The sequence below is a fragment of the Urocitellus parryii genome, chromosome 5 (assembly GCF_045843805.1).
Source record: "Urocitellus parryii isolate mUroPar1 chromosome 5, mUroPar1.hap1, whole genome shotgun sequence".
NCBI classification, from domain to species: domain Eukaryota; kingdom Metazoa; phylum Chordata; class Mammalia; order Rodentia; family Sciuridae; genus Urocitellus; species Urocitellus parryii.
This window is the reverse complement of record NC_135535.1, coordinates 7,306,825-7,325,467: the sequence shown is the minus strand read 5'-3', so window position 1 is coordinate 7,325,467 and position 18,643 is coordinate 7,306,825. Positions and strand designations below refer to the sequence as shown.

Below are 18,643 nucleotides of genomic sequence, written 5' to 3'. Positions count from 1 at the left end.
TTAATCATGTTTATTTTCTGTATTTTTTATGTTTTAAGGTCTTGGGTGGGCAAGCTTACAGGCCTAGAGAGAGTGCCCCTCCTAGATTCCTAAAGATAGTTAAAAAGTTACTTGCGAGAATGCCTTTCTTGCAAGCCAGCCCCCTCCTTTATCTAGCTTTCACAATCTAGCCATTATATCTCCCGTCCTAAGTCATCCCAGTGAGACAGGGAACAACATGGGGACAGGATGTAGATGCTTTTCTGGGCCTTGGCTCATGGTCTAACAGTCGACCTTGGAAAGTTTGGTGTGTGCCACTCTCAGTCGAGGTCAGCTTTGCAGCATTTGTGGTCAGGGTACCCTGTATGTATTCTTTTATATTTTTATTTGTAGTACTGGGAATTGAACCCAGGAACATTCCACCACAGAGCCTATCCCCAGCCCTTGCCAATTAATATTCCCACCCTTGCATAACCTCTAAAACCCTTTTGTTCAGGGTTTTGTTTAAGTAACCACTAAAACCCTTTTCTAAATAGAAGCCCCAGTAAAAGCTTTCCTTGTGGGGCTGGGGATGTGACTCAAGCGGTAACGCGCTCGCCTGGCATGCGTGGGGCCCGGGTTCGATCCTCAGCACCACATACAAACAAAGATGTTGTGTCCGCCAAAAACTAAAAAAATAAATAAATCAATATTAAAATTCTCTCTCTCCGCTTTCTCCCTCTTTAAAAAAAAAAAAGCTTTCCCTGTATGTTTGCTAATCTGACTCAATTTCATTTCCATTGTCACAATACTTTTATTTTATTTATTTTTAAGTGGTGCTGAGGATTGAACCCAGGGCCTTGCATATGCTAGGCGAGCACTCTACCACAGAGCCACAGCCCCTTCATTTCCATTGTCATTGGGTCAAAAGATCCCTGTTTGCAGCATCACCAAGACCCAGGAAGGAACCAGGTAACTGGAGACCACATCTATTGCCCAAAGCCCACATGAATTATTCAGACTAGACAGTCCTAAGCCATTTACTCTGCCTTCCCCAAGGAAATACCAATTCAGGCTGTAGCCTAGGCCACATTCTTGCTTCTCCTGACCAAACTGAGGCTTCCTCTGAGGCTCTGTGGTATCATGCTCTCTTGGTTAATGTAAATAAATTCATTTTTTTTTTGTTTTGTGGTACTGGGAATTGAAATAAATTCTTCTTTCAATGGCATTGACTTCTCAGTGTTATCATTCAGTCACCTCTGTTCATTAAAATCCCATGGGTGCCTGGGCACCATGGTGCATGCTTGTAATCCCAGTGACTAGGGAGGCTGAGACAGGAGGATCACAAGTTTGAAGCCAGCCTCAGCAACCTAGTGAAGCCCTAAGCAACTTGGCAAGATCCTGTCTTAAAATAAAAAGGATTGGAGATGTGACTCAGTGGTTAAGTATCCCTGGTTCAATTCCCCAGTACCCAATAAATAAATAATCCCACAGGTACAAATGAGACAGAGGTTGATTCCCATGGCTGGCAAAGTTGGCACTCAATGTTGACTGCAGCATTTCAGACCTCTCCACAGCTGCTTTAAAGTCTTCACAACAAAGCTCATTCCCCTCAGAGCTGGTGATCTGAAGAGAAGACAGAAGCTACAGTGTTTTCTATTCTTTTTTCACAGGAGTGTAGCCCCTGGAACTCCAGAGATTGAGGCAGAATTGCCTGAGACCCATACCTTTTTTTTTTTTTCTTTTTCTTTTCCATTTTGAGACATGGTCTAAGTTGTCCAGGCTGGTCTTCAACTTGCAGTGGTCCTCCTTTAGCCACTTGAATAGCTGGAACTATAGGTATATAGCTCTACACTCAGTTTCAGTGTTTCTTGTGAAGCCTAGAAGTCACATGTCACTTCTGTCATACTCTGTTATTCAGACCAGCTCTGAGTTAGTGTAGGAAACTATACAGGAGCATAAATCCCACCCACCACCACCACTACCACTACCACCACCACGAGGAGCCATCGGAAGCTGGCTGCCCCAGTGCCTAGAAGAGAGTATTTATTTGCTACTCAAAATGTTTTTCCTTCATTCACAAGAGAGTATGCAATTGACTCCCCTTCTCCCCACTACCCACCTTCCACCCAGAAGTTTTTCAAAATGTAACCCAGTTGGCACTGCGAAGAGGGTCAGGGTATACAAAGTCCTCAGAGCAAACTTCTCTCTCTCCCTCTCCCATCCATGTTTAAGACCAAGATAATGACAATGCATTCTTCAGTACTTAATGCTATAAATGAAAAATCTCTTTAGGTCACTATTATAAATGTAAAAATATCGCTTAATTGCAGGTCCTCAGGAAGCTTTTCAATTATAAGTTTCTAACCAGCAATGTTTTGAGTCAGAGGATCCTTAGAGATTTGATGGGAGCCAAGGATTCTCTCTCCAAAAGAAAATGCTTATTCAGGGCTGGGGATGTGGCTCAAGCGGTAGCCTTGCCTGGCATGTGTGGGACACTGGGCTCGATCCTCAGCACCACATAAAAATAAAAAAATAAAGATGTTGTGTCCACCGAAAACTAAAAAATAAATGTTAAAAAAGAGAAAATGTTTATACACAAAAATTTGCAACCACCTTTATAGATGGTTGGTTAGGAATGGATAGATTTCCTCCCTGCCGACACATCCAGGCTTTAGTGCCTCTGTGCTGCAGTTGCTAGGACCTTGCACGTTCATATCTAATAAGGGCAATGATCAGAAAATGTCACTGGATTTTTTTTTTTTTTTGGTAGTTGGAGATGAACAGCATGCCTTTATTTGTTTATTTTTATGTGGTGCTAAGGACGGAACCCAGTGCCTCACATGTGCTAGGCAAGCACTCTGCCACTGAGCTACAGCCCCAGCCCAAGTTCAAGTTTTAAAGTTTAAAAGTTCAGGTTTTAAAAATGTTACAGAGCTGGGAGAAAAGGAAACAAAGTTAGAATGAGAGAGCCAGTGTAGTAAAGGGATATCAAATGCTCAAGCGGTAGCACGCTCGCCTGGCATGCGTGCAGCCCTGGTTCTTTCCTCAGCACCACATACAAAGATGTTGTGCCTGCCGAAAACTAAAAAATAAATATTAAAAAATTCTCTCACTCTCTCTTAAAAAAAAAAGTGCAAAAGAGTGGCAAACAGATTCAGAATATTCAGTAAACAAAATATAGAACACTGAGCAAAGTTGGAACTTCTGGGAGAGGCAGACACAGTGGAGGCCTACAGAAGCAGGGGAGAAACCCTGGGAGGATTTTTCTGGAGGCAATCAGATTGGTACCCTGCCCTGTAAAGTCATGCAGTGCAGCAGAGGGGACTGAACCAAAACTGTCAAATAGACTGAACAAAAAGGCTGAGGATCTCAGGAGCCCTTGCCTGCCCCTTCCTTAGCGTTCTTACGAATAGGCCCTAATTTTCATTTAGATGGAGTTTGGTTTTTGCTGAGGGCCATTACCAAGTAGGTATGATGCATCGTAATCCTTGCCAGTGTACCCCATGTTAAATGGACTTGCCTTGGAAATTTGCTGCGACCTTGCTTGTGTGTTTGAGAAAGGTGACCCTGCTCAATCACCAGGGTGGATCCAGGATTAGGGTGTATTCCTGCAGGAAGTATCTCCGTCCTTGGGTTTAGGGCGTGACAATAGGAGTTTTAGGGAAGTTGAGGTTGAAGATTATTGATGCTGGGATTAGGGTGTTCCTGCTGCTTGTTCCCGTTGAGTTCTCGTGAGATTAAAATGGGATTTGAAAAAAGCCTTGTGGAGTAGGATTTGGATACGGATATTGGGAATTGCCCCTGAACGTGTGTGGAGGCTGGTGTGAGATCGGGAATAAAGAATTGCTGTTTGAACCTACAAAGCTGTGTGGTGGCTCATGATTCTGTGCCAAGCCGAGACATTGGCACTTGGCTTTCGGCAGGTTTTTCTTTTCTGGTGCTGGGTATTGAACCCAGGGCTTAAGCACATGCTTAAGCAAGTGCTCTACCATGGAGCTATATCTCAGCCCCTAAGTGCATTTCTTGAGCTCCTCTCTCCAAATTCTTTGGATTATGCTAAACATACATAACAGAAGCAAATACAAAAGTAAACACTACCTGAAACTTCATCCACAAATGAATGTAAAACTTCATCAGGAGTGGTGATGATGCAAATGAGGAGAAAAATGATTAGTCCAGTAGGCACAGAATAGGTCCCCTTACATCAATGGGCTTCCTGCTAAAGTGGGAACATTGGCCCAACACAGCCAAGAGAAAACTATCATGGGTCCATTAATTTGACCACTGTGGTACTCAGTTATTCGAATATGGGAAGAAAATTTCTTTATTATTTGTATTTACACTCAGATAAAAAGTACTAGATAGGTGAGGTGGCAGTAGCTTCAGTCACCAATACCAATGCTGCATGTGCCTAACTCTGCAATAATGATTCCTGACAATAATGTCTGAAAATGTTTTTTGGTCGGGGGCAACGGTGGGTTGCTACTGCCCCCTAAATAGGTAGGGGCTGGGGATGCTGCTAAATGTTTCAGAATACTGAGTATCCCTTGCAAATTAACCAGGCTAAATGTCATAAGGATGAGTGTTTTCTACAGTGATAGCAACTCAGATGACTTGAGTCCCTATGAGAAGACATTTTGAACTGCTAAACCAGAAACTATCTTGCAGGAAGTGATGGCTTTTAGCCTTTTGGTCAAAAAGTCAAAGCTATAACTTGCTGGGGTAAAGCATGTTTAGCATGCCCAAAGCTCAGGGTTTAATCCTAGCAATCCTAGCACTGAGGAAGGTGGTGGAGGGGACAAGGGGAAGCAGCAGTTATAACCACTCTAGTAATGCTAAGCATTTCTTCATTCAAATACTAGCTGGATAATACCTACTAATAATCAGGCACTGTCACACTTTCTTTAAAATGGAATATGAATATATATATTTTTTTATTAGTATGCTCAAGAATGAACACTCTCCTGGGACAAAGAATATCTGACCATGTTGTGGCAGGAAATGGGTGAGGGCTCCAGAGCTGGTGCTAAGTGGCCACCGAAGAAATTCCATTCAAAGAGGATGCTTCCTGGATCCCATCATCTCTCTGTAGCTTCCAGCCAGGTCTCCATGATTTCCCCAGAATCCCTCATTCCAGCACCAGATGATACTTTTTCCCTTGCCACTCCTGACTCTTCCAAGATCCAGGTCGATTGTCCCCCTGCCTGTTCACCCATGTTGTCTTTGGAGTCCTGCAGCTATGCTGCTGCTCTGTCACCCTCAGGGTGTAGCTGGGGCAAGAATTTAACATCACATTACCAAAAGCACACGGGACATAAGCCCAATAACTTCAAAGAACACCTGTTTCCTCCCCAAATGACACATAATCTTGAGGGGAGAGTAGGTGAGAGAAGGACATCATGATAACATGTACAGAGAGTCTGTATGCCAGGGACTCTAAGTCAGAGTGGCCAGTGTCCATTCCCATCCCATCCTGCACACGTGGGAGTGAGTGGATGAAAGCTGCAAGAGATGCCTCTCCTGGCTCAGGCAGGTTGCTACTGGCTCTTCCTGCCTTAGGTGCCACGATTCTGCTATCTGTTTTGGGTACTGGCTCATTTTTTAAAAGGGAGAGTAAAAGAACGGCTAAGGGTAGAAGGGGAGATGGCGAAAAACAACCCTGTAAAACAAAACAATACAAAAATCCAGAAAACAGATTTAGTACAATACTTTATAATAGAAAGCCGCTGACTACATGCTAAGACAGACAATATGATACACAACCTGGGGGTGGGGTTGGTGGGGAGAGCAGGGCAGAGGCCGGCCACAGGTTTAGACTAAGAGCCTTTCAATAGACTGCTGAATGGACTGGATCTGCTGCTTCAGTTGAGAGCCTTCTTTGATGGTGACAGAACAGGCAATGACAGGCCTGGAAACTCCACAGGCCCGCCCTAGGGCCTGCTTGGAACGCACAAACACATAGGGCACATTCTTGTCTTCACATAGCAGTGGGAGGTGCAGGATGATCTCCAGAGGTTCAGCATCTGCAGCCATCACAATGAACTCAGAGATGCCTCTGTTGAGAGTTTTGGTGGCTGTGGAGACAAACAGTCGAATAGGTGATAGGGGGCTTGAGCAATGCAGACCCAATAATTTCCCACAAAACCTCACCAATACAAAGCAGAGCAGTCGAATACTTCTACTGTGTGTGTGTGTGTGTGTTTGCACTGGGAATTGAACCCAGGGGCGCTTAACCACTGAGCCACATCCCTAGGCTTTTTAAAAATTTTATTTTCTTAACTTAGGGCCTCACTAAGTTACTGAGGTTGGTTTTGAACTTGCAATCCTTCTGCCTCAGCCTCCTGAGTTTCTGGGATTATGAGAATTCACCACCATGGCTAGAGTGTAAAGCTTCTATCTGCCACCTAGGTTTCAGTTCTGTACTCAAATTTTACCTCAGGAAAACCTCCCCTAAATATTCCATCTGAAGAGACATTTTCCCCAACTCTACTTTATCTTTAGCTCCAAGGCAGGGACTTAGTTTTGATCACCATTGCACTGTCAGCATATAGACATGTGCCTGACACACTGCAGGCAATTAGATATAGGAAGAATGAATAGTTGAAATAAGGCAGAAGATGAGGAAATTGTTGCCCCTCCCTTTCTGAACCCAAGTAAACACATTCTGAACCCAGCATCTCATTCAAGGACCCTCCCACCCATCGTCCTGGCACCTCTGGATCTAGCACCATGCAAGGTATGGCAGGGCAGGAGAAGTCAAGATGGTCCTTTCTGAATCCTCATTTACACATGGAGCAAGAACTCATGCCCCAATATCAGGCCAAAAGCAGGACTGAAAAGAGCACCATGTCTAACAGAGACACATGAATGGCTTGCTTTGTCTTTGTTCAGCAACACAGGTGAGTGAGCTCATAGTCATCCTGAATCTCAAACACAGGCCCAAATGCCTGTTGTCTCAGAATCTTTGGAGACAAAAGGACTCTCCCCAAGTAAACCACTTGCCACCAGACACTGAAAAGCATTAATATTCCTTTCCTTTTGATGGCTCTGGAGAGAGTACAAAGTTAATACAAATGGTTCTGCACAAGTAGACAAACAAATAAGATGCTTTATATATTAAGGGAGAAGGAAGGAGCGAGGTGTGGTGGTACACACCTATCATCCCAGCTACTTGGGAGGCCAAGGCAGAAAGATTGTAGGTGGAGGCCAGCCTGGGCTACTTAGCAAGTTTCAAAATGAAAAATAAAAGAGATAGAGGGGCTGGGGTTGTGGTTCAGTGGTACAGCACTTGCCTAGCATGTGTGAGGCACTGGGTTCAATTCTCAGCACTGCATATAAATAAATAAAGATCCACCAACAATAAAAATATTGAGAGAGTTGGGATGGGGCTGTGGCTCAAGCGGTAGCGCGCTCGCCTGGCATGCGTGCGGCCCGGGTTCGATCCTCAGCACCACATACAAACAAAGATGTTGTGTCCGCTGAAAACTAAAAAATAAATATTAAAAAAAAAAATCTCTCTTTCTCTCTCTCTCTCTCTATAAAAAAATATTGAGAGAGAGAGAGAGAGAGAGAGAGAGAGAGACAGAGAGAGAGAGAATATGAATATGTAGCACAGTGGTAGAAAGCTTGCTCAGCATGTATGAAGCCCTGGGCTCAATTCCCAGTATCATTAAAAAAAAAAAAAGGTGAGAGAAAGAGAATGTGGCAAATTAACAAGGATGAGTCTAAAAATATTCTAAGCATATTAGCCTTTTTCATCTAGTCAAAATGCTGCTGCTCTCAAACCTTCCTATACCCAATCAAGAATATCCAGGGCATGGCAGTTCATGCCTATAGTCCTAGCTACTTGGGAGGCTAAGGAGAATGCTCAGCGCTAAGGCCCAGGAGTTTGGGGCCAGTGCTGGCAACATAGCAAGACTTGGTCTCAGAAGGGGGAAAAAAGAATAGAAAAGAAAAATTCTGGCCCTCCTGAAAAATCAGAAATCTAGACCAGAGACCCCAGTAGACAGGTGCCGTCATCATTCCCCCAGCAGCACCCTGCAGTACCTTACCCTCATTGGCTCCTTTCCGAAGTTGCTTGTAGTTACATGACTGCTGAACGAGGTCCAACAGTTTCTTGGTGAGGTGGGCATCTGCAAGGGGATAAGCCTTCGGATTTACATCAGCCTCAGTCTGCAGGGGGAAATACCAGTCAGAAAATACTAATAAATTGAGTGACACAGGTGGTCAGTGTACTTCCTATTCCCCCACCCACACTTTTTTTTTATATTTATTTTTTAGTTGGACACAATACCTTTATTTATATGGGGTGCTGAGGATTGAACCCAAGGTCTCGCACATGGTAGGTGAACACTCTACTGCTGAGCCACAACCCCAGCCTACACACACACTTAATATATTAACACTAGCCTGCCCACTCTCGGCTTAGAAAAAACTAAAATATACTATTAAGGCTAAAAGGGAAGGTAAGCAATTATATAGCCCAATAATGTATACTAAAACTTATATACTTTTATTTGCTTTTCTTTAGCCTAATGCCTGGTAATATTAGAGCAAATGGGTTATAAAAGGTCTCCTATGGTTCACCAGCCACTTGAGTTTCATGGGATAATCTTTAAATTAGGATTTCCATATCCACACTCCAAATTTACTGAATCAAAATTAAGATATAATTTACAGTAAACATAGCATAAACTTCTCTCTCCATTCCCCAAGTCCACCTGAAAATCTCAATTCAGTCCATAGCAAGTGGTTCCTAGTAATGACTACACTTCCTTGCTTATTCTACCCTATAATACACACAAAATGGTTTATTCAAAAACTACTTCAATTCATTTTCTCTTTGGGATTATCAATTTGATATACAATTGACTGTACTGTTTGCTTTTTTTGGTACCGGATATTGAACTCAGAGGCACTCCTACTGCATCACACCCCCAACCCTGTTTTGTATTTTCTTTAGAAACAGGATCTGAGTTGTTTAGGGCCTTGCTTTTGCTGAGGCTGGCTTTGAACTCAAGATCCTTCTGCCTCAGGCTCCCAAGCAGCTGGGAGGGAGTACAGGTGTGTGCCACTGTGCCCACTAGATCCGCCCCCCCACCAGTGCTGGGAGTTGAACCTAGGGCTTCAGCCATGCCGGACAAGCACTCTACCACTGAGCCACATCCCCAACCTAGTTACTGTTTTTTTTTTTTGTATTTACCATACTATACATTTTAGTGTTGAGTGTACACCTACTTATAAGAAAATGTTTACCATAAAACAGGATGCCCTGTTATGCAAGCAGCATCCTTTGTAAATCTCTAGTTTACTGAATCTCCTCTTGCATCAAGAGGCCACAAAAGTGACTGATCTATTAACATCTAGATCTGTGTACACATCATGATATTCACATAACCACAAAATCGGCTAACAACACAGTTTTCAGAACATACACTGAAGCCAGAATTAGGCAGTGAGTATAGTAAATCAAGGAGGCCAATTTTGAGTCCTACAAATTGGAGACTGTACCCTGAGGGATCAAAACGTTAATTCCTTCAGAGCCCTTCCTCTACCCTTATGAAGAATCTCCCCCAGCTCCAACCTGTTGCCAAGGTAACCTGTCCCAGGAATTGTGTCTCTATACAGGGAACTATAAGGTTGATAATGTGTCCTGGATTGCTCCATACTGCCCTTTCCCCTTCAGCCCCCCTGTTTCCCACCTTTTGGCCATCCCACCAAGCATTCCTGGGCCTAGTCACATATGCAGGCAGGAGAAAGATACGGGGAAGAGGGCAGGAAAACAGAGGAAGCCTAGGACACATAAAAAGCCTAGGACACCTAGATTCTGGGAACACCAGGATACCAGCTATGGCTCCCTTCTCCCTCTGGGGAGAAGTCTATGTTACTCCTTTTAAAATAAAACTTGCTTTATATGCTTGCCTCAGCATGCTTCTTTAATGTTCAAACTTCAACATTTGAGGGAGCAGACACCTGGGCGATGTCATTACCTGTCCTTTAACGATGCATGACTGTACTAACTCCATACCAACCATTAGGGCAAGTGCTTAAGCAGCAGTACCACATTTGATTTCAAGATCTTCACTGTGAGGATGGCCTTAGGCCTGAGCCTAAGCAACTCCATTTTTAAAACTCCCAGTTTGAAACCTGCAAGTCTCACCAGGCAAGCCCTCCAGTATGGTCCTCAGGCACAAACAAGTCACTTCCCCCTGTCTTGATAAACTCAGAGTGAAGCCTCTGGCAGGCTATCCTCACATATAAGAGGAAAAGGTGAAAAGATCAGAGTGGGACCACCAGACCAGATTTTTTTTTTTTTAAAGAGAGAGAGAGAGAGAGAGAGAGAGAGAGAGAGAGAATCTTTTTTAATATTTATTTTTATTTAGTTCTCGGCGGACACAACATCTTTGTTGGTATGTGGTGCTGAGGATCGAACCCGGGCCGCACGCATGCCAGGCGAGCGCGCTACTGCTTGAGCCACATCCCCAGCCCCAGACCAGATTTTTTTAACCTCAGGGTAAATGATGTCACTGAGAAATCCGGTGGTAGCTGATAAGGATTGAAAGGGAGATCAAAAGGCCCAAAATTTGGTATAAATAATAGAGCGAATGAATAGGGATTCAGCCAGCTGACACTGATGCCCACAAGCCTGAACCTCTGCATCGTTCTCACTGCTCTCAAACTCTACAGCCACATCTTGACCCTGATGGAGTGGCATCTTCTCCCTGGCCCCTCTCCTCAACTGGCTGTCAGCTTCACCCCAGGAGAAGCCTGCCTTCGTTCCTAATCTGATCACCAAGGTCTGAGTGACTGTGTACCTGCTTTACTTAAAGCCTAAGGCTTGAGACTTTTGACCTGACACTTGAACTTAGCATGCAGAGGCAATGTCTGTCATTAGCCTGTCATGACTGTGTTTGCAGTGCTTAGAATTAATTAATCTTGTTTGCTGTGAATTAATTAATCTAGAGTTGTTTGCTGCGAGTTGATTATGTCTATTGGAGTGCTTAGCATTAAGAATTGTTGTTTTTCTTGATTAAGAACCTATAGAATGAAATTGTATTGAGTGACTTAAGCATTGGAAAGGGCAGAAGCACATGGACATTCTATATTGCTCCCCCTGGACTGCATAAGTTGCATCTTTTGCCCATCGCTACACTCATGCACTGTTATGCTCATTTTATGGCCAAGAGAAAATACAACAAAGTTCAACCTGAAACCAGGAGCTTCCAAAACTTTTCACTGAACGTTGTTAAAAGGGGTACTGGTTTAGAAGCTTCAAGTTCTAGACTCTGCCATATACTGTCTTTATATAGCGCAGGGTGGGAGCAAAAATCAAAAGGTAATTCCAAAGGGGTCCAAACTTGGTAGGATTAAAACCTCACTATAAAATATAAGTTCTTTGCAAAAGTCTTCCCTTCTTACCAAGAGCCAACCCAAAGTAACTCCATCATGACACAATAATTGGAACTTTCGGTAGATGACTACAAGTTGGAGACAAATGCTAACTGCCGCATGCAGTGCTACTAAGCACCACCTTGGATTTCTGAGATCACGGTTTCGCAAGAAGAGCTATTCCTGTGCTCCAGACCACTCCACATTCCCCAAGGCCAGCAAACGCTCCCTGGCACGTGCTGAATCGCCACTAGGTGCAGACCCACGGAGAGCTCCCCGTCCTGAATACCAGGAACAGGGTGGGACAGGAGAGGCTGATCCGAATTACCCTCGCAAGGGTAAATAAACAAAAAGTAAGAGAAACGAAAGAATCATCAATTTTCCACCATATCGCCCACGTGGGCTGATCTCTCCCCCAGGTAGGGTCAGGCCCTCTCCTCTGCTCACCGCAGGCCTTCGGCCACGCACAAAGACTAATGCAATGGCCGGGCTCCTGCGGTTTCCCGAGTTGGGACCTGGGGCCGACTGTTGGGACCCCCGCGGCGGCCAGCGCTCCAACTCCGGGCCGGGCAGCCGGCGACTGGCGGCTGAGACCGCGCTTGTCCTAAGCCCCCACAGGGCGGCGAGCGACCCGAAGCCCGCGAAGCCCGCGCACCCCGCTTCCGGGTCCCGAGGCCCGGCTCACGCACTCACCATGGCTGCGGTCCCGTTGGCTCGCCGCTCTCCAACAGCAGCCGAAGTCGGCGGAGTCGGAAAGCCGAACGGACGGAGGAGCGGAAATGGCCGCGCGTGCGGCAGGAAGCGGAAGTGATGTCACCACGACCGGCGGACCTCGCCGCTAAAAGGCGCCTTGGTGAAAACCACGTGGGTCTGGAGAGGGGTTATGTTTTGCTGTCTTTATTAGCCGTCTACTATAAATGTTGATAGAAACTCAATCAGATATTCAGAAAGTAGCGCGCGAGACGAAGGGTTTCAGTGATGTCATCATCCTATCGCCAGTTCATTTTACTTTTTTGGTGCTGGGCATTGAACCCAGTGCACTTCATTTATTTAAAAAAAAATTTAAAAACGATATATTTTTAATTGTGGATGGATACAATACCTTTATTTTATTTACTGGTTTTTATGTGGTGCTGAGGATCGAATCCAGTGCCTCACGCATTCTAGGCAAGCGCTCCACCACCGAGTTACAACCACAGCATCTATTTTATTTTATTTTTTTATTTTATTTTGAGACAAGGTCTCACTAAGTGGCTTAGGGACTCGTTGAGTTGCCCAGGCTGGCCTCGAACTTGCCTCCTGCTTCAGCCTTCTGGGTCGCTGGGATTATAGGCGAGGTCAAAGCATGTCTGTGGCACTGGAAGCTGCCACCATGCCCACCTTGCCAGTACATTTTTTAAAAAATATTTTTTTTAGTTGAAAGATGGACACACCTTTATTTTATTTGCTTATTTTTATGTGGTGCCAGGGAACGGATCCAGTGCCCACAACCCCAGCCCCACCAGTACTACTTTTTTTTTTATTGAGTTCCTATTTTTTTAATTTAATTTTTTTTTAGTTATAGATGGACACAATGTCTTTATTTTGTTTTTATTTATTTTTATGTGATGCTGCTGATGGAACCCAGGGCCCCAAATTTGCAAGGCAAGCGCTTTACCACTGAGCCACAACCCCAGCTCCATGCCTATTCTTTTAAAAGCATCCTTCCCACTACTCCACACTGGCGAGGGAAGATAATTATAGGTAATCCTAAATGTTATCTTCATCGTCAGATATCCCTTGTGAAAGTTTATGGTGAGGAATGGAGTTAGAATCAGGAAGAAAAGCAAGTTTGGGGTTGGTGGGTAAGGGTTGCATTACTGTCAGGTTCTTTGTAGTTATTTGCTGACCTGACTTGGACTTTCCTTCTGGTTAGCATCTTGCTCTGTGCTCCGTGGTGATCTAGATCTCTATTAATACAGGCAGGTCCTCCTTGATGTTTATGTCCATACTCATCTCTCTCCAACCTGCCTCCACAGGTCTTGGGATCATTAGTCAAAACTAGACTAATTGGGACTAATTCCAGTTAATTCCTTTGGAAATGTAGGAGTTGAGAACTGGCAAGACCCTTAGAAATCATGCAACACAACATTATCTTTACAGATAGGAAAACTGAGGTTCAGGAAAGGAAGCTTGCCTATGGTCACAGAGTGAGTCAATGGCAGAACCAAAACTGGACCCTGGGATTTTTGACACTCTCCTGGTTTATTTCCACCACATCTTGTTGCTCTACCTGAGATATTTTGAGGAACAGGACTATGGGAAGAGCTTGAGCTGTGTCCAAGTTTAAAGTTTGATTACATCAGAGATCCCTCATCAAACTTTACCTCTTGAAAATCTGATGTGACTTGTCAAAGAAAAAAAAATCTCAAAATTAAGTAATGTCCACCGAGGGCTCCAGTAAAGAGTAGAACCTGTGATGCAGACTCTGCTCCTTGCTTTTGTTGGATCCTGGGTTTTTTTGTTTTTGGGGGAGTTTTTTGGCTCCATATTATTTGGACCTATCAGCTACTATTGTTGAGAAATGAAACATTATCCAATTTCAGTCATAAATATGTTCTTATTGTTTGCTTCCTAGATGTCCTTTAAAACAATTTATGATTACTATTTGATCTACCTGACACCTTGAACTGTCGTGTTCCAGATCTTCCTAGTAGTGACTGATAGGGATATTTTTATGATCATGGGTAATGAGAAAGTACATGTTACTTAATTGTCTAATTAATTTTGCTTCACAACTAGATAATTTCTCAACCTCCATGTTTTCTCAGAACATCTCATCCTTTTAATCTTGCTGTTGTTTCCCTAGCTAGTAAATTAATAAATGCTGATATGATCTCAGGATTAATTTATTTTAGAAATTTACATCACCAATGTGCTTAAAACACATTGTGTGCCAGGTGCAATGGTGCACACTTGTATTCTCAGTGACTCGGAAGGCTGAGGCAGGAGGATCACAAGTTTAAGACCAAACTCACCAATTTAACAAAACTTTGTTTCAAAATAAAAAATAAAAATGGCTGGGGACAGCCAGGCACAGTGGCACATGCCTGTAACCCCAGCAACTTCAGAGGTGAATGCAGAAGGATCTCAAGTTTGAGGCCAGCCTCGGCAATTTAGCAAGACCCTCAGCAGGTTAGCAAGACCCTGTCTCAAAATTTAAAAAGGGCTGGGGATATAGCTCAGTGGTAGAGTGCCTCTGAGTTGAATCCTTGGTACAAACAAAACAAAACAAAAAACAGAAACAAAAATACTCCAAATGTTTGACGTGCCTCTCTAGGCCCCTTTCCACGAGTATTTTCTCAGGCCTTCATGTTACATCTCCACCCACTATCTTTTGCTGTTCTGAGTACAGCAATTTTTTTTTTTCCAACCCCATCAGTCACCCTCTGCTGGGACTGTGCCATGATCTGAAAATGATTTGTCCCCCTCCCCATCAACTCATACAGAAGTTTAATCCCTGATGTCACATATTAATAGTATTAAGAGTATGGAACTTTATCCACTTTGGTGTTTAGAGGTGGAGCCTTTGGGAAGTGATCAGGATTAGATAAGGCCATTAGGGTGGAGCCCCCATATTAAATCCTGATGGATTTTTAAGGCCGGGGAGGGAAGGAGGGGAAAGGTAGAGAGGGGAAAGGGAGGAGGGAAGGAGGGAAACAGACTACGTATACATATGTTTGCTCCCTGCCTCATGCCATGTGATGCTCTGTGCCACCTTGGGACTCTGCCAGAAAGAAGGCCATCACTAGATAAGGCCTCTTGACTTTGCACTCCAGAACCATGAGCCAAAATAAATCTTTTTTATTTGTAAAGTAGCCTGCCTCAGGTATTTCATTATAGTAACATAAAACATATTAATATAGCTGGGCATGCAGCATTCCTGTAATCTGAGCATTTGGGGAGGCTGAGGTAGGATTGCAAGTTTAAGGACAATCTAGCAAGACCTTGTCTCAAAATAAAAAATAAATCGTCTGGAGATTGGTGATGTAGCTCAGGAGTTCAATCTCCAGTACTACTACTTACTACTACTAACAAACAAACAAAAAATCCAACAGACAAAAATAGAGTGATTTGTTCCACTGTGCTGCTTGCTGAGCTAAGTCCTATTTAACATCTCTCATTGAAATCTCCTTAATCACCCTGACTAGGTAATTGCCCCTACTATACGGGAGCCATAGTTACCTCCACTTGATCTTTATAGCACTTGTTGGCTTTACTTTCTTCAGTGTCTATCTTCCCAATCACAACAAGAGCTCCAGGAGAGCAGAACATGCAGCTGCCTTGGGCCCTTTGGAAACTGTGGGATTCTCCATAAGATGGTGTTAGAAAGCATTTATTATAGATGTAGGCTCGTATTGGGTGCTTTTGAGGAGGGTTCAAAGAAGTTGGATATGCTCTAGATCAGATATGTCAGAAAGTATGGGTTTTTCTTTCTTTCTTTTTTTCTTTTTTGGTACTGGGGATTGTGGGGATTGAACTCGAGGGCATTCAACCACTGAGCCTCTTCCCCAGCCCTATTTTGTGTTTTATTTAGAGATAGGGTCTCACTGAATAGCTCAAGGGCCTTGCTAAATTGCTGAGGCTGGTGGTGAACTTGCATTCCTCATGCCTCAACCTCCTGAGTCACTGGGATCACAGGTGTGCGCCGCTGTGCCTGGCAGTTTTGTTTTTTTTTTTTTTTTTTACTTCTTTTCATTCCTTTTGAGCACTTATCCAGCACTGTTCTTACCTATATCCTAGGCATGCAAGCTCAGAGCAGTGACTGGAGCTGAGGCTGGGGCATCCTTTGTGAGGTGGCCTTAGTGACAGAGGTGCTACGAAGCAGAGGCTGCCCCACCCCAAATTGACTGGGTCCGCCACACCAGCCTTGCCCTCCAGCTCCCTGACACCATCTGCAGAACCTAAGCACTGTCATGCTGCTGCCGCTGCTGGGCGCCTGTGCTGTGGTGGGGCCATTCCAGGGTCCTGAGTGGGAGCCAGTTCGGGGCCTGATCTCACAGGATTGCAGCTGTAGAGACCCCCGGTGCTGTGGCAATCTGCTTGTTCTCTGCCTCTTTCTGATCTGGCAGGTCCGGCACTATTGGCACCACTTCACCAGGAATCGCCTGCGCAGAAGGAGTATTATCAAGGTGAGGGGGCCCTTCACACTTCTACTGTCTTTCCCTCGGCACCATCATTGCCACAACCACATGCTACAAGGACCCTGTCATATGCCCTGTGTACCAGAGATGAGTAGCTCAGACTAGTTACAGCAAGCATCATCCAGACCCCAACATAGGAGCTACTCTCGACTCCTGTCTTTTCCTTGCTCCACACATTGAATCCACTTGCAAGCCACGTCTCAAATCTGATCACATCTTGAAACCTCACCATACCACCTTAGGCAGAGCTGCCAGCAAGACTCACTTGAACCTCAGGAACAGCTTCTGCTTGGTCCTGTTGCCTGTCTGACCCAGCCGTGGCAGTCTTCCACACTATGCACCTGCCATAATGACCTTTCTCTCTTTCTTCCTACCCCACCCACTTCGGTGCTGGAGATCAAATCCAGGATCTTATGCATGCTGGGCAACTGCCCAACCACTGAGCTATATCCCCAGCCCTGCCTTCTCTCTCTCTCTCTCCCCCCCCACCCTCTCCCTATAAGTTGAATTCAAAGATAATATGCACACACAAATCACAAATGTATAGACCAGCGAATTTTCACAAATAGAACACACCCAAATGCCAATATCCAGGTTAAGAAACAGATCGCTGGGCAGACGAGGGTTGCTTAGTGGTAGAGTGTTTGCCTGGCTTTTCTGCAATCATATGGCAAATGTTCTATGCCTGGTTTAAATCCAACAGTATACTTGTAGGCCAGAAAAAAATAACAACAACTTTTTAAACAAGTCATAGCATTTTGCTGCTGAAATGTTTCCTGTGAATACATTCCTTGTCAAATTCAGAGTAAAACCCGAACTTCTAACCCCGTCTCCAAGACCTTTTCTTGCTGCTGGCTCCATTCTGGACATATGGGCCTTCTTGCTTTTCCTGCACACATGATCTTATTCTATCTTCAAGGCTTTTCCAAATGTCTCCTTTGCCTACAATGCTCTTTCCTCACTTGTCACTTGGTTTGTCCCTCACTTCCTTCAGGCCTCCATCAAATACCCTCTCCAAGAACCCTTTAATGGCTACTTTGTCTAAAGAAGCTAACTCCCATCCCCACACTCTGATTTATTTGCATTTAAATACTTTTTGATACCTAACATTATGTTATATATTTGGTTATTGTCTTTCTTGCATGTCTAGAATATAGCTCCCAGAGGGATTTTGTCTTGTGCCCAGCCCAGAATAATCTCTCAGTCTTTTTTGAATGAATGAACACTGTTTGCCTTAAGGGGGTGACTTCTCCTTTCCTGAGCCCAGGCATCTTTCTCTGGATAATGGGGATAGTCATTCTGATCTGTGGGGATTACATAAGCTAATCTATGTACAACATTTAAAATTTTTTTTTAAATTTTTTAATTTGTTCTAATTAAGGAATTTTGCTTTTTTGGATCTCATCTACAGGTGCCATCGCAGAAGTGGGCAATGCCCTCCATGAGATGTGAAATTTTCTTTAGGCTAGCTCCTGAATTCGTCAGTCCTGGCGATTTCAGAGGCCGTGATGCTCATGTCCAACAATGGGTACAAAAGCAGAGGTGGAGATACCGAAAGAGCCTTTTAGAATCATGGACCCAGAACCTGTTCTCTTCACAAAATCTGCTTCAGGACTCATCTTGGGGTGCTCACACCTCACATGATCCCGTCTTTTGTATCTCCTCCTTTTCAAGCACCTGTCCACTCTCTCAGGACAGTTCCTGGGAAACATGGCAGGTATCCTGGTGTCTCAAGGGCAGCCAGACTCACTCTGCCCTAGACACATGCCAAAGGATTGGGCGACTGCTGGTTCACTCCCAAGAGAAGTTGGTACCTCTGGAGCATGTCCTCAGCAGAAAAATCTGTTCCCCTCCCACGACATTTGTCATCTCTCTCCCAAAGCTCCCTTCAGCTCAGAGGCTGCAATTCTGCTCTGGACAGTTTCTGCCTTATCCTGCCCACCAACAAATGGTAATATCCACCTGGAAGTTCTGGAATAACCCACAAGACACCTGGGCACCATTGAGTGAAACCCAGATAATAGGCAGAGAGTATTCTAGAAAGACTCAGGCCCCAGGGTGGGCAAACCAGAGAGAGAGCAGAGGGGTATATGCTTGGGAAATCCAGGCAT

At 44.4% G+C, this 18,643-nt stretch overlaps 2 protein-coding genes across 3 annotated transcripts; one reads left to right on the top strand and one right to left on the bottom strand.

Moving 5' to 3' along the window:
• Nucleotides 1–4,907: 4,907 nt before the first annotated feature.
• Snu13 (small nuclear ribonucleoprotein 13) lies at nt 4,908–12,141 on the bottom strand. Of its 2 annotated transcripts, XM_026405936.2 has the most exons (4): nt 12,043–12,141; nt 8,013–8,133; nt 5,725–6,035; nt 4,908–5,620 (listed from the first exon to the last, which is right to left on the bottom strand). In XM_026405936.2, the coding sequence occupies exons 1-3, from the start codon at nt 12,043–12,045 to the stop codon at nt 5,773–5,775; spliced, it is 387 nt and encodes a 128-aa protein (XP_026261721.1). In that variant the 5' UTR covers nt 12,046–12,141; the 3' UTR covers nt 4,908–5,620; nt 5,725–5,772. The 2 variants fall into 2 exon arrangements, with proteins under 2 accessions (XP_026261721.1, XP_026261720.1); XM_026405935.2 differs by lacking the exon at nt 4,908–5,620 and having other exon boundaries at nt 5,652–6,035.
• A 4,163-nt stretch (nt 12,142–16,304) lies between these two features.
• Nucleotides 16,305–18,512, top strand: LOC144254861 (uncharacterized protein C22orf46-like). The gene is made up of 3 exons (XM_077798504.1): nt 16,305–16,520; nt 17,944–18,364; nt 18,454–18,512. Exons 1-3 carry the CDS (start codon nt 16,305–16,307, stop codon nt 18,510–18,512), a joined length of 696 nt encoding a protein of 231 aa, XP_077654630.1.
• The last annotated feature ends 131 nt before the right edge of the window (nt 18,513–18,643 follow it).